The sequence below is a fragment of the Pinus tabuliformis genome, chromosome 9, assembly GCF_031772625.1.
Source record: "Pinus tabuliformis cultivar Carrire ecotype Pingquan chromosome 9, CPIR1, whole genome shotgun sequence".
In the NCBI taxonomy this organism is placed as follows: domain Eukaryota; kingdom Viridiplantae; phylum Streptophyta; class Pinopsida; order Pinales; family Pinaceae; genus Pinus; species Pinus tabuliformis.
Window position 1 is genome coordinate 832771045 of NC_142307.1, and position 21242 is coordinate 832792286.

At 42.1% G+C, this 21242-nt stretch overlaps 2 protein-coding genes across 3 annotated transcripts in view; one reads left to right on the top strand and one right to left on the bottom strand.

Moving 5' to 3' along the window:
- Positions 1–21242, top strand: part of LOC149151357 (inositol polyphosphate multikinase alpha-like) — a 206953-nt gene that overhangs the window by 164755 nt on the left and 20956 nt on the right. The window lies entirely within an intron of this gene.
- Positions 19259–20096, bottom strand: LOC149151358 (uncharacterized). Its single transcript, XM_089445694.1, has 2 exons — positions 19636–20096; positions 19259–19511 (listed from the first exon to the last, which is right to left on the bottom strand). Exons 1-2 carry the CDS (start codon positions 20092–20094, stop codon positions 19317–19319), a joined length of 654 nt encoding a protein of 217 aa, XP_089301820.1. The 5' UTR covers positions 20095–20096; the 3' UTR covers positions 19259–19316.

The window sequence follows — 21242 nt, forward strand, 5'->3', positions numbered from 1 at the left end:
TCAGAAGCTAAGGCACTGATTTTCTATCCTCCATCACCCTTTATCCTTTCAAAATCCTTTAAACCATTTTGTTAGGTATATTCTTTGAAATCACATTGTAATTCCTTGATTGTGTGTGTCTGGGGTGTTAGAAAATCGGAAAGGCATAAATATTTTCTTATGTTGATAATTACTTGTGATACTCTTATGTTCTTATTAACTTGCTTATGTTCTTTTATCTTTGTTTCATCAAGCAATTATAAAAAACAAAACATGAAGATCAAGGACACCATATGTAGGCAGACAGCCAGGGTTAAAACCCCTATATGGAGGAAAACCCAGTCAAGAACTCTTCCTTTAGTAATTCAAATGAGATAGACCAAGACCCTAGACCAATAGAACTTCCTCCTCCACCATGTCAACCCTAAAACTGTTCTTTCGACCTTCAAAGATCAATTGCAACAATACTGCATCAACATTGCTTCAATACTACATAAACACTGCATCAAAGACATATTTTTGACCTACTGCATTAGAATTTCGGCCTAGCTTTAAGAATGCAATTTTGGCCCTCTTGCAACTTCACTTCCTTTGCACATGTGAGACAAGAAAGAGAGAATTTCGACTTCCTTAGCAAGAATGACCTCCTTCTCCTTCGCTATCCCTTTTCTTCTTCTTCCTTGGAATTCATACCTTTTACTGCTTCCAACTACTTTTTGTAGCGGCTACAACTAGCCTCCAAAATTTTGGCTTGCGTGCAAATTTCGAAGCCTAACTGGGATCTTGCGATCGATCATTCCTTGGTCACTTGTTGGTAAGCTGATGATCTCAAGCTCCCCTCCTTGATCTTAAGAGTTGTTCATGTTCTCATCTTTATGCAGCATGTGTCATCTTTGGGCATAGGGATTGTTGTTTGTCATGCAAAGGGAATGTTGTTTTGCTTCAAGGGAAATCTTGTGCGTATGAGTTGTTTTCATTACATAGACATGTTTCACACTCACTTCACGCACTCTTGTCACGAAGGTTGTTGCATCAAGCAGAGTATGTTTTATAAATTCTGGATGGTCTACGTTGTATCACTAAGTGTTCATGTGTGATCATAGTCAAGTCCTATCACTGTTTACATCTGTTCCCTGATCTCACACTTAGCTAATTTCCCGAGCAACCTAGCCTCATCCAGCTTCCCAGAATTGTGCACTTTGCTTCTGCAACCCTCAAGCTTTTTCCCTTGCCCACTGGAACTGCGCAATGCGCAAAGACCCCAACTTCCCTTGGCATCCAAAACTGCGCAGTGGTTTCCTCCAGTGTCCTTCCCCCAGCCGAAACCCAATGTCATCAGAAACTGCGTAGTATTGTCCCTCAGCTGCTCAGTCTGTCTTGCAACCTGAAACTGCGTAGATGTGTCCTCCTGAGACCCATCCCACAACAGTGCCTTGCATCCAGAAACTGCGCAGTATTGCCTCTCAGCTTCCCAGGCGCATCATGTGATTTTCTGTTCTCTCATGTTCACTCTAACTCAGATCTGGAATGCGCACTGGTCAAAGAAGAGGTTCATATCGAAGCTTCCTTTGCACCCCACTAACCTGTGTGTCCTACCATTCACAACGCATCTACATGCGGCGAAGATACTCCCTTTTCTCTTGCTTCTTCATCTGATGGGTTATTTCCTCAATCGACACAAGGCAATGAGGCTGTCCATGATGAAAACAATCTCAATGCACAAGACTCTTCCCACTCGTCATCATCTTGTATGTTGCATGAAGACAACTCGTCAAGTCAGCTTGCTGAAGCTGAAAAGTTTGATGAAGCCTGTGACAGAGATGGTTGCCATCCTAAGAGCAGTTTTGAAATCAGCAACAACAACCATCCTCAAGCCATGCATGATCTGGTTCACATCTCAAAATGTGATTTTTCAATTCTGGAAAGTTCCGGGACGTGCCAGGGAGTCAAGGCACTTCAACGTCCGTTGATGGTTATGTCAGGACCTCGTGACTCTGGTAAGCCCCTCGAACCGAATTAGATCTGGTTTCTCACGCACAATCTGTCTATCTGCATGGTTGCACTCGACGTGGATCCCCATGTAAAAAATGTTTACTATTCCAGGTGTGATATTTCAAGATTTCAAAATTTCACTCATGACCGAATCCATGAGTCTGTTACAGTGTGTCCATCTTCATGCACGTCTCTTACATCCAACTCAGGTTGGGAGTGTTCGTCTCTCATGCAATCATGGAACTGTCAAGTTGATTATCTCAAAGATTGTCTTTGTCCGGAATCATACTTATCGGATGTTCTCTCTCGTGATTAGCTCCTTGGTCTTCTTGCGAATCTTGCACTTCAAATCTGCCCGCTCATCACACTAGCAATCTCCCTATGTGATGATGAGCGCACAGGCTATCACGCGAATCAAGTTCCTCTCATTTCACCACACCCCAACTGGCTTCACACATTCACAGTGCTGGCATCCTTTCTACATTCCTGTGATGACCATGATGCCTGCGCAATTTTTCACCAGTTGCAGGTGGGTGTTTTGTCATATCTAGCGCACAACGAACTTGGTTCCATCATTCAGAGCGTTCGCAAGATTGTTCAAAAATTTTCTTTGTTCATGTCAAACTGGGAATCTGGCATCTCGACCAACTCATCTGATCTTTCTTCTATCTTGGGTGACTATCATGTAGTTTATCATTTTCCCAATAGTACATCCAATGACAGTCGCTTCGTGCACTATGATCTTCACCGTGTAACATCTTTCTCCTCAAACTTCTGTCAAGCAGGTGAGGCACTTCAGCCTGCGCTAATGGCTATGGCAGGTCCTCACCATCGTGATCCCCTCTCTCTAATAAAAAATCCTTCTTTTCAAAGATCACGCGTCTTTGAAAACAACCATCACAAATTTAATGATCCAATCGCTGAATGGATGGAACAATCTTACTTGGCGAGTTGTGTTGCAGGTAACAAGCTTCAGTCCTTCCTCGCACTCGCTAAGAAACTTGGTGCAGATGAACACACACTCGCAAGGGGCTTTCGAGGTTTGTTGAAAAATGGTAGTCATCGAAGAGGTAAGCATGTGTGTTGGGTGGTTGTGACACATCTTTTTGCCCACAGGCAAGACCTTCTCTCTCGTGTGCAAGATTGTCAAGTTTTTGTATTTTCTGTTGCACACTATTTTTTATCTGTTTTAATCGCTTGTATCTTTGTGGTTGCAGGTTGGGAATGCCTACGGTGGCTTCACTGGAAATCTTATTTCACGTAACCCCGACTATTTAGTGTAGGAATAGTAGTGTTTGCTTTCTTGCTTTGCTTTGCTTTCTGGTTTGCATGTTTGTTTGCTTACTTGTTTTGCTTTCGCTTTACTTTTTCTTTTTCGCTTTTTGCTTTCTTTGCTTGCTTGTATCTGTAGGTTACCTCACATGAAACCTTGTTTGGCTCTCGAGACAAGTCGGGCAAATCTAAGAGGACTTGTACAACTATCAACATCTGGATATTTGTTGTCCTCTCTCTTTATGAAGAACTTGTTGTCTTCAGTCGATGATACACTAATGGAAAATATGTTTTGTTCAGAGTGAGTCTTGGTGAAAACACAACGCTTGCATTGTTAACTAGTACCACCTACTCTATTCGATCCTTTGGGTTAACCCTTGTCAACTCAGTCAAGTAGAGTAAGGTGAGGGGGCAAACCTTAACAAGTATGTTAGAGGTATGTATAACATACTTCTCTGAAGGAACAATCTCTTCTGCACTCAGTAAGTCGGGATCCCTCGTCTGCCTCTGAAATAAATAAGTTCTTATGCACAGTTCTTTGAAAATGAAAAAATGGAAAAATTCAAATAAGGCGAAAGAAGAGAAAAGCTTCCTGCGTAGAGAGATGATGCAAGTAACTCCGCTAGGGTACTGACCAGGCTCGCTACCAATGAAGCGATGCTTGTGTTCCTGCATGACTCCTCCAGGGTACTGTCTAGGTCTGCTGGCAGCGGAGCAATTCCAGAGATGAAACTTAAACTCTGATAGTTATATTACTTGTGCACCCATATACTCCTCATCCCCAATCGAAACAACTTAGTTGACTTGGCTTGGAATGTGTGTTGACCGATCAAGAGAATGGTAGGGACTACATCTTTCACACAAGCTAGTGTGAAAGCCATCACGATCAAAGAATCGAACAATACTTTCGAAGAGGTTAGACTCGCTTTTCACGAAACAAGGTCCATACAGAGAGCTGGAGTTCTACCAGTGTGTCGCCAATGTTGTAGCAGCTACAACCACCCTCCAAAATTTTGGCTCGCATGCAAATTTCAGAGCCTACCTTGGATCCTACGATCGATCATTCCTTGGTCACTTGTTGGTAAGTTGATGATCTCAAGCTCCCCTCCTTGATCTTAAGAGTTGTTCATGTTCTCATCTTTATGCAGCATGTGTCATCTTTGGGCATAGGGATTGTTGTTTGTCATGTAAAGGGAATGTTGTTTTGCTTCAAGGGAAATCTTGTGTGTATGAGTTATTTTCATTACATAGACATGTTTCACACTCACTTCACGCACTCTTGTCGCGAAGGTTGTTGCATAAAGCAGAGTATGTTTTATAAATTCTAGATGGTCTACATTGTATCACTAAGTGTTCGTGTGTGATCATAGTCAAGTCCTATCACTGTTTACATCTGTTCCCTGATCTCACACTTAGCCAATTTCCCGAGCAACCTAGCCTCATCCAGCTTCCCAGAACTGTGCACTTTGCTTCTACAACCCTCAAGCTTTTTCCCTTGCCTACTGGAACTGTGCAGTGCATAGAGACCCCAACCTCCCTTGGCATCCAAAACTGCGCAGTGGTTTCCTCTAGTGTCCTTCCTTCAGCCGAAACCCACTGTCATAAAAAATTGCGCAGTATTGTCCCTTAGTTGCTCAATATGCCTTGCAACCTAAAACTACGTAGATGTGTCCTCCCAGAACCCATCCCGCAGTAGTGCCTTGCATCCAGAAACTGCGTAGTATTGCCTCTCAACTGCCCAGGCTGCACTGCACTCAGAAACTGCGCAAAGGTGTCCTCCCAGGACCCCATCCCACAACAGTGTCCTGTGCCTCAAAACTGCGCAATGTTGTCCAAGTTGTCATGTCTATCTTGCATGCAGAAACTGCGTAGATGGGCCTCCCAGGGCCTCATTCCAGCAACAGTCACTGCCCGCTGAAATTGCGCTGATCTATCTTTCAGTGACTACAGGAAAAGGTGACAAGCTAAGATCACTCCCAAGGAGTTGAGGAGAAGGACCAAGAGACTAAGTGATGGCAAAAGATCAAGACCGCATGAAAACTCCGTCGGATGCATGATCATCTTGAGGGTAAGTATGGTAAGTAAAGAACACCTTTCGAAGTACATCTCTTAGTTGAGTTTGCAAGACTGCTTGTCATTGTCATATCATCCTGTCTTCAGTAACATGCATGTGTGCAAACAAAAAAGTCATTTCATGTGTTTCCTCTACATGTCTTGCTTCCTTTTCGCTTGTTTGACCAACTGTCGTCTTTGGCATGCTGATTGCTATGTCATGCTTGCGACCTTGTTCTGGTGATATCGAAGGTTTGTCTTTGTGTGCATGAGTTGTTCCAACTATGTAAACACCCATCGTACTCACACACAAAGTTGTAGACACTGTCGCGCAAGTGTCGTCATGATCGTTTAATGACCCATCTTAAGTGTCGCACTTGTCGCTCTCACCTTTAGATGGTTGCATTGAGCACATGTTGTCTTGTTGGTTTGAGGTGTCTTATCGTCGAGTCATGCTAAGTGTGTGTTCACAAGGTCATATATACATGAGTTCGCTCGCTCACACACTTAACCATTTTTCCCGAAAATCTGTCGACCAGACAACCTTCCATCAACCAGACCTCCATTGAGCTGCACTACGCAGTCTTAGCCCTCAGTGACCCTACATTGTTGCCCAGAACTATGCAGAGCTTGAGGCTGTCCTCCCGGGCAGCCTGCATTGCGCAATTCTGGAAATGAGCCAGCTGACTGTCTCCCAGAATTGTGCAGAAGTTGTCCAAGAAGCCATTCTAGTTTGCGCTTCCCACAAGACCATCCACCAAGCCTCCCTCTGGTCAATCGGAAGATCTAACTTGAGCTGTGACCCAGGGCTACACTCATCCCCAAAATTGCGCAGTAGTTGTCCACCTACCTTCCTGCAATGCCTGTAGAAACTGCATAGACATGAGGGACAGGCTTGTTGCCTGTCACTGCACTGTCCCGGGAAATTGCACAGTTTTGCCAGGCAGTCCCCCTGCTGGCCTGCTCTGCTCTCCTGCTGAAAACTGCGCAGTTTTCACTGATAGTCCTCCTGTTGCCCGACACTCCACTCAGCCCGAAAACTGTGCAGTCATGTCCTACCTTGACTGTCTCCCAGAACTGTGCAGTTTTGACTAGCAGCTGCCAACCTGATCCCGACCTCCTCCGGAAAACTGCGCAATTTTCACTGCCAGTGCTTCTTGCTGCCTGCACTGCCTCCCCGGAAAAATTGCGCAATTCTGCCTCCCAGCTGAGCCCTCTCCCACAGATGTCACTGCTGTCTCGAACTGCTCAAATCAACCTCCCAGTGACCTCTGTGCAGTTTTTCCCGACAGTGCCCCGGAGTCCCGCATCTCGGCCTGAGCTGTGCTCTATGAAGTCTCAGTACCTTATCCTCCCTCATGTTCACCATGACCGATCATAGAAAACAATGCATCATGGTAGATTAGGAGATTTCTAGATTTGATGTCGTCTCATCATGAGTGATTGCAGAAGTAGGTACATGAATGGAACATGGCGCGATGACGAACGGGATGAAGAAGGAGCACATGCTAGAAGACTTGCTCGTGGTTGGATGAACATGCGAAGCATACCAAGTAGCAAGCGAAGGAGATACATACACATGCATGAACCATCAAGCGAATACCAAGACCATCAAAGACCCCGCACACTTCGTCATGCGGAGGTGAAGATATGATACACCAAGAGAATACTCATCACCTAGTAGCATAGCAGCTTGACACAGACACCACAATCAGCATGTTCATGTCAGCAGTGTCATGTCGAGTTGTGTCATGAGTCGTCTTGGCCACATCACTACTTTGGGCCATACTTGTTGTAATCAATGTAATGTAACGTGGAAGTCCAAGAGACCCACGAATGAAGTTGAAGAGTCATGTAAGTCGAACAGTCATGAGGGAAGTCGAAGAGTCACAAGGGTCAGTTTCACCCTTGGCTATATATACCCCCTCATTTGTACATGCAAAGGACTTTTTCACCTTGGCTCCTCCCACATAGCCTTGAGAGTCTGTAATCTTTTCTTTGAGGAGCGAGCAATGGCTCCAACACTCCACTACTGGGGCTAGTGATGTATGGTGTACGAATGTGTCTTGGAACTTTCGCTTAATTCAGAAGCCTGTCACAGGCCAACACGTTTTCATGCATGCATTGTATTTGTTTGTAAGACTATTCTTTAAACGCTTGTAATGCATGTTTTCTTAACTTGTACTAGGATAATTGAACTACTTCGGTTATTCTAGTGCATATATTATTGAAGATGTGTTGTAATGGTTGCTATTGCTATCTCGTTCGTGTGGACTACTCTGTCGGACACTAGACAGATTCATTCTTGTATATTTGTTATAACAACCGTCACATTCGTGTGGACTACTCTGTTGGGTGTTGTACGTGCTATTCATTTACCTTAGTGTTTGTGACTGCTGCATCCGTGTGGACTACTCCACCGGAGGCTGCGCAGATCCTGTTGTGTTGTATGTGTCTCTACCTGAGTTGGGACTACTCCCTCTTGACCAGAGATTCACTTTCACTCTCCCCCTCTGCAGTGAAGGAACTTAGACACAAGTTACACTAAGCACTCCCCAAGCACACGTACCTCGCTTTTTGAAGACCAAGTATATCTACTTCGGTTATTCTAGTGCATATATTATTGAAGAGGTGTTGTAATGGTTGCCATTGCTATCTCGTTCGTGTGGACTACTCTGTCGGACACTAGACAGATTCATTTTTGTATATTTGTTATAACAACCGTCACATTCGTGTGGACTACTTTGTTGGGTGTTGTACGTGCTATTCATTTACCTTAGTGTTTGTGACTGCTGCATCCGTGTGGACTACTCCACCGGAGGCTGCGCAGATCCTGTTGTGTTGTGTGTGTCTCTACCTGAGTTGGGACTACTCCCTCTCGACCAGAGACTCACTTTCACCCTCCCCCTCTGCAGTGAAGGAACTTAGACACAAGTTACACTAAGCACTCACCAAGCACACGTACCTCGCTTTTTGAAGACCAAGTATATCACTCTCATGTGATGACAAGCAAGAGCTAAGGCATATCTTTAAGATAATGGCAACTGGGCCATCATACCGGATGGGACTCCTACACTAAAGGGTGTGAGGTCTAGTTGGGACTTCTTATCAGGGAGATCCCCTTAATGTTGGCGGATCCAACAACGTCAACACTACTGCAATTCGAACTTCTTATGAGTGAGCGACAAATGAGGTCAAGTTGCTCCAATATATAGGCTTCTTGTGAGGTCGAATTCCCCTGTTGAGTCTGACTTGTCCTTCCTTTAGGCCGACTTAGTGGAGACCTAATTGACCTATTTTACATTAAAATAATTTTCTTCTTTGACAATTAAATCCCAAGAAGGGTTCTTTACATTATTACATGGACAAGGACACTTGACATAAACCCTAGAAGCCTACAATGTAGGCTTTGACCTAAAAACAATTAACCCAAGCATGAAACCCATGCTTTAATAAGTCAATTTTTTTAATAATATTTTTTTTCTTTCTTTCTTTTGACAAATACATTTTAAATATAATTATGAAGACCGACACTAGTTACATTCTTCAACACTTTCTCTAAACTAGGGAGGTATTAATAATTGCCTATATTTATAGAGGTACATGGAAGATCTCCAAAATGAACTACGAAGAGTTCTAACACACTTAGTGCCCCAATCTAGATACCTGACCAAGGTTATCTATCCGGGTTGGACTAAGATGGACTAAATCTTTCAGCCAGTCTAGGTACCATCAGGGTTACTAACTAATCATCAACCTAGGGATCTAGGTACGTATCCAAGGTCAGAGCTCCAAGACTAACGCCACCCTCCCTCTCCGGGATCTAGACATCAAACACACATAGCCCTATGAGATGTCCTCCCAAACATACACCATTAGATGCTTCATCTCTCCCTAATAAACTAGATATATCTATTTGTCCAAGCATGCTTCCTGAGTGTTCATCCTTCTTTATGGAGAGATTTCCCTGTTCAAACACAAACCCCAATCAACAATAAACTTTCAAATATACATATATAAGTAAGTACAAATCTTCGGGGTTCTCAATCATCCTGATGCCACTTATATCAAGTTATTCATATGCAACTAGTCAGAAGCTTTTCTTCTTTCATTTCTTCAGCAACATCAAGACATCCTCAATACATTGTAGTACTTTCATTTATTTTCTGATTTCTTCTTCAAGGTATCCATCATGACCATCATAATATGCCCTCCCTCTTAATTGGGGAGATGTACTCTTTTCTTCTTACCATGCTCCCTCTTAACTTGGGAAGATCAACCACTTCTTTTATAACATCGAAGAACCTTTCATGGCTTCATTCCTTCTTACAATATCACAATTATCATCATAACTTCCTTTATCATGCTCACCAATATTATCAAGTCAATTTTACTTACGAACATCTCCAACATCTTGAAGATTATGTACCTACACAACTTAAACAACAAGTACAACCAAATACAAAAGCATGAAGTTAACTATATCAGAATCATGTCAATATAATGGAAGCAATTAGACTTTAAACATCAAACACCTAGTTATGTTCATGATCAACAAGAAACACATACTTCCCTTTGACTACAATATAAAGTAACTCAATCAAGAAATTTATCTAGGACCTCAATATTACTTTTTAGAGATATGTCAGACTCTACGATGATTTACTGCAGACCCTAGATTTCAAATCCCTCTAAAGTTTCAACAATGTTAGATACTACTAGGGTTTGTTTGCAAACCCTAGGTTTTATCATCAAAACTAAATCATATCGGAAAACAATATTATCATATCCTAGAATATCATTTACTAGGGATTTGTTACAAACCCTAGAACCCACAATTTATGAACATTAGTAATTAGGTCAGTATACTTGCAAATATATATCTAGGATTTTATAATCATATACTAGCATATCACAACAATATCTACTAGATAAACCCAAGATACAAACATTAATACATTAAAGTTAAATATATAACAATTTTGACCAGACTAGGGTTACGATCAGATAAACAAACAAATACCTAGGGATTCATTCATAGGACCTTGCTATAGATATTATACATGTTTAGTTCATAAACCCTAAATTACCAAACCCTAAAGATCTAGGGTTTCAATACATGACTTAAATATTAATAGCAAACCCTAAAGGGCTAGGGTTTCTATAACAATTTCAAAACATCAAAAGAATAGGAATTCTAGATTTCATCAACAACCCTAAGTAGACTAGGGTTTCAATATTAGCATTGACATACCCTTAGGTTAGGGTTTTATAGTGAACCTTTTTAGGGTTCCACAAGAATGATAATATAATGAGGGTAGATTCAATCTAATGATTAATCACCCTAACAAGAATCTCTTATGATTCAAAATCCTAGACATAATGATGTTAGTAATGTAAAGAAAATTTAAAATAGAATGAACATACCTTTTATGAAGAGAACCTTATAACAAAGTTTATAGTCTAAGGCATACCTTTGAGTTGTTCCTTAACAAACCTTGTAGGACATCAAATCTTGACAGACTTCAATAGAACTTCTTTCATGCTTCAATTCTATCCTTTGAAGTCTCCTCCATAACCCTTGAGCAATCAACAAGCTCTCCTATCCAAGGAAAATATAAAGAGAAAGGTTATTAATATACAATACAAACACATCTTGATAAGAGAGGGAAACCAAACATAAAAGATAAGACAAGGAGAAAGATACTTATCTTTGGTAAAATGGTGAGGGCTCCCTCTTAATCCAATCTTGAGGGATACCTACAACTTTATCAAAATAAAAGGTGTTCTAACAAGACCTGTTAGACCTACAAATTCTAGAGATAAAAACATAAAGGAAAACAATTCAAAATTTAGAATAAAAGGATATGCAAGGGAAAGTGTCCCAAAGAATCCCTAGCAAATAAGTATTTGACTTTGGATTCTTCCTTTTTGTTCTTCTTTGGTGGTCCTTCATTAGCAAGATTCGCATGTTCCCTTTCTCTCTTCTTATTTCTTGGATTCTCTGGACAATGGCTTTTGTAGTGACCCATCTTGTGACAATTGTAACATTCAATCTTGGATAGGTCCACTTTCTTCTTTGGTCCTTTGAACTTCTTGAAAGTTCCCTTCTTTTGATGAGCAGAATAGGCATTCGATGTGTTTTCTTCTTTCTCCCTCTTGTTGTTTACTAACGATATTCTGTCTTCTTCTTGACTACATGCATTCCACATTTGTTCAAATGTTGGAGTATCCTTCCAACTGTTAAGTCTTGATGCAAAGGAACTCCAACTTCATTTATTGCTTGGAGTTCATCTTTGATTCTGGATATCCTTATAAAATATGATGAAATAGTATCATCATTTGTCATCTCAACAGCTCTTAGTTCATTCTTGAGGCTTGCTATTTGACCAATGTTCTTGATTGTGAATAACTTGGAGAGACGCTGATACATTTCTTGAGCGGAATTTATGTTGGATATGTTGAATTTCCATGATCTTGGGTCTAGGATAGAATCTTAAAATCTCTGATGCTACCAAACCAAGAATCTCAACAATACTACTTTGCATAGTAGAATATAAACAACAGTAAATCACACGCACAAAATATAGACAACTTTTTACAATTTTCAACCCATCTTCGTTATATTAAACAACATATAATAAAATAGTCTAGGGCTCCCGTACCAAGGATAATGGCCCTCATACATCCACTAGTACAAGATACAATACTGGGTCTTGGTGTTAGTACATCGACAACCAATCTGCCCTCAACAAGATACTCTGACCATCTGGCTGTCGCATGCTCCCTCAACTCCTCTTGGTCGTACGCTGTACCTACCTGGTCCTTTTGTTCCCGATTTGCAGCTCTTGCCTCTCTCAATGCTCCAAGTCCATCTGGCCACTGAACCTCGACTATCCAATCTGCTCTCTAGTTGTGCCTTAGTCCATCAAGGCTACAACATATCGAGACTCCTGTTGAGTTGTTCACAACTCCACTTGTGAATAACTCTCAACTGCCCATTATTGCTCCTCAGCTACTCAGAGACTTCAACCCACTATGGTTTTCCTGCGCTACACCTATGAAGACCAATATAGGGCACGGAGGGCCGCCACCTATCACTGCAAGATGTCCACCTCCCACAATGAACACGGGCTAGGAGGACTAACCATCATCTGCTGTAGAAGTCCTTCTCCACACACAAGTCTCGGGCTCCACAACTGTTCCTTTGGTTCTTCAGCCCTTGAGCTCAACAACTGCCTCTCTCGCAACTACCTTTGTCCATCAAGCTGTTGCTCACCGGGCTCTAAGTTGGACACTATCACGCTGTCCTCCAGCAGACCATAAGTGCCCAATCTCGTCCACACTTGGTCCACTCTCACACTGCCCTCCAACAAACCACGAGTGACCAAGGCCATGCTGTAGCATCTGCACCTAATTAGGGCATCCTCACACATAGGAGACCCTTACACACGACTGCCCGCAAACTTATCATCAACTGCCCTTTTCTTCTGCAATAGAGGTGTTATTGCACAAATCTAGTCTCCATCATGTCCTTACCTAGGACATCTATCTCATGATATGACGTGTTACTGCTGCCAAGTCTGCAATCTGGCTAGGGCTAATATCAGTCCACATCAGCCCTAGATCCTTGCCTCTAGATGTGGTTTTCTTATCACTGTAAGATGCTCCCTTTGCTGCCGCCTTAGGACAAATCTGAGGTGGTTTTTGGCTCCTCCAACAACCAATACAACTTCTGCCCTCTCTGCAATCATACCAAGGTCTGCTGCCTACAATTCTGAGATAAATCCACACCAAAAACTTGCACACATACTAGCCTAGAATTGTCCTACAATAGAACCGATCCTCCAGTATTCAATCCTACACAAAACACATCAGTCATTTGTATTTCATATCATAAAGTGTTGTTGTAGATTGCTGTTCTTGAATGTTCCTGGTTAGGGCATCTTGCACGCTACAACAACCCAATTAAATGCATCCAAACAATCCTCAAATACTACGACTTCTTTTCATAGAGGTCTCCCAATGCAAGTCTATAGGTTTGGGCTAAAACCAACCCCCAAACAGTCTTTTAAACACCCCTGTACACTTGCAGCTTCCCTGTAATCTTTACAACAACGTTAAGGCCTCCTATACATGTGTTTTTAGGCTTGCGACCTTCCTATAAGGCACAACTAGAGCTGTGGCCTCTTTTGGAAAGACAACCCATTCAAAAACCGTCACAAATAACCTTCTAGCATTTGTCTTTTCCCTGCGGCTTGTCCTGAGGTAACTCGAACCTGCAATGGAAGAAGAATCATGCCAAAACCAAACCCTTTTCTCCTCCACGTCTTGTCCTCCACTTTTACACTGCCACATATGCGTTTACACGAGATGAATGCACTTGGATGAGTAAAATGAATCACACCTTCTATTTATACACTTTAGAAGGGCTCCACGAATTTGTTGAAGAGACATGTCTCTTGGACCAAGCCTACATGACTTGACTGCCCATAATTAATTGTCAACTTCAAAAATTCATATCTCAAGTTCTCGAACTCTGATTTGAGTGATCTTCAAAGCATTGGAATCGGCACACCAAGCTTTATCACCTCAAATTTTCCCATGCTCAAATTCATCATGGTTTTGGACCAAATCCCGATGGATATAAAACCCCAGGCTTGGGTTCTAAGCCCACAAACCTACTTCTGGTGCTTTGACCTCCAACCCTCGAACACTAGGGCTTGGAGTAGCTCCCAAGCTACACAAAAATCAACATTGCCTCTTAGCGAGGGAGGTACTTCGAAGACTAGGAAGTAACCATCATCATTTTCGACGACGACACTAGCCATCTGGCATCTATCATTGCAACGTACCCTGTAGAATGAATCTGACAATCTCAGTAGTGCCTCTGCCTCATCACATTCGTACCTAAAGATCTCGAACCTCCATAGGGCTGCTCCCTCTGAGGCTAGACTGCCTTTGAGCCTACACGATCTCCACTGGCTCAGTCTTGCAAACACTCATCCTCCTGGATCAAATACCACTCGTGCAAATCCCACCAATCTCAGATATGCAACATCATGATTCGATGAAGACTCTAGCCTGCCAACCTGTAGTCCATCACATGAAGCCATCTTGATCAACCTGATCTCGTCCATTCCAAAGTAACTCTCGAGCTGTCCCAACCATCCATGACAAATCAACGGAATTCCATGATCAATAATCTGCCCTACAACAAACTGTTGTTCACCAAGCTCACCACCAATCCACCAGAACTCCCATCCCATCTCTCCATGTAACCTGTCAAGACCACATCTCTATGTCCTCAGCTGAACACTCTGCTCCGTGATCTAGACAGTCACAACTCCCCCTGAGTTGCTTCACTGTGCACACTCTGATTCACTGTCCCTCAAACTAGCTCAAACACGCTCTGATACCATGTTGAATTTCCATGATCTTGGGTCTATGATAGAATCTTAAAATCTCTGACGCTACCAAACCAAGAATCTCAATGATACTACTTTGCACAACGGAATATAAACAATAGTAAATCACACATGCACAAAATATAGACAATTTTTTATAGTTTTCAACCCAACTTCGTTATATTAATCAACATATAATACAACAGTCTAGGGCTCCCGTACCATGGATAATGGCCCTCATACATCCACTAGTATAAGATACAAAACTGGGGCTTGGTGTCAGTACATTGACAACCAATCTGCTCTCAACAAGATACTCTGACCATTTGGCTGTCGCATGCTCCCTTAGCTCCTCTCGATCGTACCCTGTACCTGCCCGGTCCTTCGGCTCCCGATCTGCAGCTCCCACCTCTTTTAATGCACCAAGTCCATCTGGGCACTGAACCTCGACTATCCAATCTGCTCTCTAGTTGTGCCTTTGTCCATCAAGGCCACAACACATCGAGACTCCTATCGAGTTGTTCATAACTCCACTTGTGAACAACTCTCAACTGCCCACTATTGCTCCTCAGCTACTCAGGGACTTCAGCCTACTATGGTCTTCCTACGTTGCACCGATGAAGACCAACATAGGGCACGTAGGGTTGCCACCTATCATTGCAAGATGTCCATCTCCCACAATGAGCACGGGCAAGGAGAACTGCCCATCATCTACTGTAGAAGTCCTTCTCCACACACAAGTCTCGGGCTCCACAACTGCTCCTCTGGTTCGTCAACCCTTGAGGTCAACCACTGCCTCTCTCGCAACTACTTTTGTCCATCAAGGTGTTGCTCACCAAGCTCTAACTTGGACGCTATCACGCTGTCCTCTAGCAGACCATAAGTGTCCAATCTCGTCCAGACTTGGTCCATCCTCACGCTGCCCTCCAACAGACCACGAGTGACCAAGTCCATGTTGTAGCATCTGCACCTAGTTACGACATCCTCACACATAGGAGACCCTTACACATGGTTGCCCACAGACTTCTCATCCACTGCCCTTTGCTTCTGCAAAAGAGGAGCTATTGGAGAAATCTAGGCTCCATCATGTCCTTACCTAAGACATCTATCTCATGAGCTGATGTGTTACTGCTGCTAAGTCTGCAATCTGGCTAGGGCTAATATCAATCCACATTAGCCCTAGATCCTTGCCTCTAGATGTGGTTTTCTCCTCACTGTAATATGCTCCCTTTGCTGGTACCTTGGGACAAGTCTGAGTTGGTTTTGGTTCCTCCAACAACCACTACAACTTCTGCCCTCTTTGCAATCATACCAGGGTATGCTGCCTACAATTCTGAGACAAATCCACAACAAAAACTTACACACATGCCAACCCAGAATTGTCCTACACTAGGACTGATCCTCCAACATTCAATCCTACACAAAACACATCAGTCATTCATATTTCATATCATAAAGTGTTGTTGTAGATTGCTGTTTTTGAATGTTCCTGGCTAGGACACCTTGCACGCTGCAACAACCCAATTAAATGCATCCAAACAGTCCTCAAATACTGCAACTTCCTTTCATAGAGGTATCCCAATGCAAGGCTATAGGTCTGGGCTAAAACCAGCCCCCAAACAGTCCTTTAAACACCCCTGTACACCTGCGACTTCCCTGTAATCTTTACAGCAGCATTAAGGCTTCCTGTACATGTGTTTTTAGGCTTGCGGCCTTCCTATATGACACAACTAGAGCTGCGGCCTCTTTTGGAGAGACAACCCATACAAAAACTGTCACAAATAACCTTCCAACACTTGTCTTTTCCCTGCGGCTTCTCCTGAGGTAACCAATGGAAGAAGAATCATGCCAAAACCCAACCCTTTTCTCCTCCACGTCTTGTCCTCCTCTTCTACGCTGCCTCAAATGTGTTTACACAAGAGATGAATGCACTTGGATGAGTAAAAATGAATCACAACACCTTCTATTTATACACTTTAGAAGGGCTCCACGAATTTGTTGAAGAGACATGTCTCTTGGACCAAGCTTGTTGAAATTTCTAAGTCTATCCTTTAGAAATTTAATTTGTATTCTTTTGGTTTATTTCTTCTACTTGTTTAACTTCGAACAAGTTATTTAAAACATATAAATAACAAATAAACACAATACAGTCTCAACATCTACATATCATCAGCTGAAAGAAAACAAACACACAAGTGACACTGTTATTTTTGACAAATGTCCCCAGAAAAACCCAATGCAGAAAAACCGGTGCAATTATTCTGAAGGTTTATTATTATGCAGTATTTCCTTGAGTACAACTGTGTGCCAAACTGGCTCACCTGACAAAGAAAAACAACCGGCAGTAATACCTCTCTATTCGGAAAGAGGTATTCAGAAAACCTGCCCCATGAAACCCTCTCCAGCAACTTTGAAGCACTGCGTCAGCAGCAAATGCGTCACCCAGAAAATCTGAACTAATCACACATTATTAAAAGTAGTTACCACTTGACTGTACATCTAGGCTCTGTCAACATGTAACCACTGAAACTTCTCTAATAGACTGAAAACAACTCCCTGCATCTCAAAAACTCTCTTTTGGTTTAACCCTGTCACGCTTGTGATTAAATGCATTCGACACAAGCTTAGTTATAATCCAACAAGGATATAAATTGAACAAAATTGTCGCATCAATAGGTCAGATCCTCACACATCTCAGTCACTGTGGATCATCAGCAGGAGAGTTCAGAAAACAAACATCACGCCCATCAGTCCGACACTGTTCCCACTGCCTTTTAAGTGACCAAATGTCCCCAGAAAAACCCAACTGCAGAATGAAACCGGTGCAAGACATGACCTAGGCTAATATGTATTATCCTTTAATGCCTTTGCTGGTACCTTGGGACAAGTCTGAGGTGGTTTTGGCTCCTCCAACAACCACTACAACTTCTTCCCTCTTTGCAATCATACCAGGGTCTGCTGCCTACAATTCTGAGACAAATCCACACCAAAAACTTGCACACATACCAACCCAGAATTGTCCTACACTAGGACCGATCCTCCAACATTCAATCCTACACAAAACACATCAGTCATTCATATTTCATATCATAAAGTGTTGTTGTAGACTGCTGTTCTTGAATGTTCCTGGTTAGGGCACCTTGCACGCTGCAACAACCCAATTAAATGCACCCAAACAGTCCTCAAATACTGCGACTTCCTTTCATAGAGGTCTCCCAATGCAAGGCTATAGGTCTGGGCTAAAACCAGCCCCCAAACAGTCCTTTAAACACCCCTGTACACCTGCGACTTCCCTGTAATCCTTACAGCAGCATTAAGGCTTCCTGTACATGTGTTTTTAGGCCTGCGGCCTTCCTATAAGGCACAACTAGAGCTGCGGCCTCTTTTGGAGAGACAACCCATACAAAAACTGTCACAAATAACCTTCCAACACTTGTCTTTTCCCTGCGGCTTCTCCTGAGGTAACCAATGGAAGAAGAATCATGCCAAAACCCAACACTTTTCTCCTCCACGTCTTGTCCTCCTCTTCTACACTGCCACAAATGTGTTTACACAAGAGATAAATGCACTTGGATGAGTAAAAGTGAATACCAACACCTTCTATTTATACACTTTAGAAGGGCTCCACGATTTTGTTCAAGAGACATGTCTCTTGGACCAAGCTTGTTGAAATTTCTAAGTCTATCCTTTAGAAATTTAATTTGTATTCTTTTGGTTTATTTCTTCTACTTGTTTAACTTCGAACAAGTTATTTAAAACATATAAATAACAAAATAAACACAATACAGTCTCAACATCTACATATCATCAGCTGAAAGAAAACAAACACACAAGTGACACTGTTATTTTTTGACAAATGTCCCCAGAAAAACCCAATGCAGAAAAACCGGTGCAATTATTCTGAAGGTTTATTATTATGCAGTATTTCCTTGAGTACAATTGTGTGCCAAACTGGCTCACCTGACAAAGAAAAACAACCGGCAGTAATACCTCTCTATTCGGAAAGAGGTATTCAGAAAACCTGCCCCATGAAACCCTCTCCAGCAACTCTGAAGCACTGCGTCCAATGTTGCACGAAGCGGGAGCGAAGCGGAAGCGCGAAGCGCGGAAGCGTCATTTTCCAAAAATCTAGGGAGCGAAGCGTCCGCGGAAGCGTCTGCTATATATATATATATTTTTATATATTTTTTTGCATTTATACTCAAAACAAACATCCCAAATACCAAATTAATTGTAGAAGACATGAAAACATGCATATTTTTGCATAAATCAAGATAGATATGGCATCCATGATTCCATTGTAGTTACTAGTATGTACAACAATCATCTATATTCTAGCTATTACAAACATACATCAAATTTTTAAGCATATTATAAAACATAAAACATTTAAGCATATTATAAAACATAAAACATAGAGCATATTATGATTTATCTAGCAAGTGAGCAACTGTCAACATTTGTCATGTCCAAAATTCAAATAATAATGTTTACAAAATATGTCACTTGGTCACCGCCAAGCCAAAAAGGTTCAAAATTCAAATTCACAAGTCTACAAGTCTAATGAGTAATCTATAGACTATGACAAAAAGAAGTAGATTGTGAATATATCTACTAATCTCTCCTCCTTCCACCACGAATAGAACGTGATGGCGTGCCTCCACGTGGTGGCAATGAAGAAGATGGTCCCTGTGTAAGTCGTGGCACTGGAACTGATGAAGAAGAACCCCCTGCTGTTGGTGTTGAACCATGGAACCTAGGACCAGATGGGGGTGGGGGTGGTGGCATATCAACACGGTCATCATCATCCTAGAATCGCTCAAAAAATTCATGCAAAAAAAAAAAAACACTAGTTAACAAAAAAATTAAAAACATGAATTAGAGAAATGCTTTATAAGGGAAAATTGGAAAATTCATACCACAATGGACATACCTGGATAAGAGCATCCTCTAATTGCTCTAGTTGCAACACTCCATCCTCCAAATTGGGCTCCTCTGGATGCTTGTCCCAAGTCAACAAGTCTTTATTAGACTTTGCATCTTCACAGTAATGGGACAACAATCGCAAGTTGTAATGAACATAAACCAAGCTCTCTGCCCGATCTAAACTCAACCTGTTCCTTTTAACACTGTGGATGAAAGAATAAGAGCTCCAACACCTCTCTGCAGAAGAAGTGTTTACCACCTGTGATAGCACCCGCAATGCCAAACTCTGTAGAAGTGGAGTAGGCCCTCCATGCATGTTCCACCACTCAAGAGCAGAAAAATGCTCTCGATCTTCAATTGAATGCATGCTCCCAAATGGACCAGTGTTGAGCGTATAGTTGCTCACCTGTCTCCGTACCAATGCAGCCTCCTCATTATCAGGGATTAATCTACTCAATGCAGCCATATATTTTTCGTGAACCTCTTTATCTTGGTGTGGTTTTTTCCTGCTTCCCCCCCAGGTGCTGGTTTTGAAAGCCATGATGGATGATAGTACCTAGGTGTCAAAACATATGCTAATGCATGCAATGGAACATTTAGCATATCCCATCGCTTTTCCACCTCTTCACGAATATAATTGTACAAGGTGGTATCTCTAGGCTCAACAATGTCTTTAATCTGCCCCAACATGCTATCCATTTGCTCATACACCTCCCCAATTACTGGTCGATCTGAATCTGCAAACTTGATCATGTAATAAATTGGTTTGGTGAATTGCAAAACATATTTAACCTGTGACCAAAAGTAAGTGTCAAGAACAGTGTCCTTGACTACATTAGCAGTAGCACCATCTGTACACTGGTTAATTTCATCCCATGTTTCAGCACACACCAGATTAGTTAAAGCTTGTCTCACCTTCACTAGCCGCCTAAAGGTGAGGTAATAACTAGCAAATCTTGTCTTTGCAATTTTAAGCAATTGCAACTTGGAGTAAGTGCCATAGAAGTAGTTTACCCTTGTATGCCCTGTGATGAATTTAATGAGCTGCTTCCCTTTCCTGTAAACCTCAGCAATCCACCCACATTCTTTGTGTTTCACAATATCATGCATCAAAAGGTTCAATGTGTGAACCAGGCACCCAGACCAAAAGATGTGTGGATGAGTACGCTCAATAATTTTTCCTGCTGCCTTACAATTTGCTGCATTATCTGTGATCACTTGAACCACATTATTCGGACCAACATCTTTGATTGATTTCAATAGGAGATCTGCAATGTTTTGTGCAGTTGCACTGATGGAGGAGGAGTCATGACATGCAATAAATACTGCACCCTTAGAAGAAACACCAAGAACATTTATCAAATGTTGGTTTCTAATATTTGTCCACCCATCTGATACAATGGATACCCCATAATCCACCCACTCATGTGTAAAACGTGTCACAGCTCTTTGAACCTTAGCTTTTTCTCTTTCTAATAACACTGTTCTAGCTTTCTCATAGTTGGGGGCCTTGTATCCTTTTGGGGCTTCATTGATGGCCTTTACCATGTCATGCCAATAGGGAGAGCGAAGCACATTGAATGGTACACCGCAAGCACAAAGAAAACGGACTAC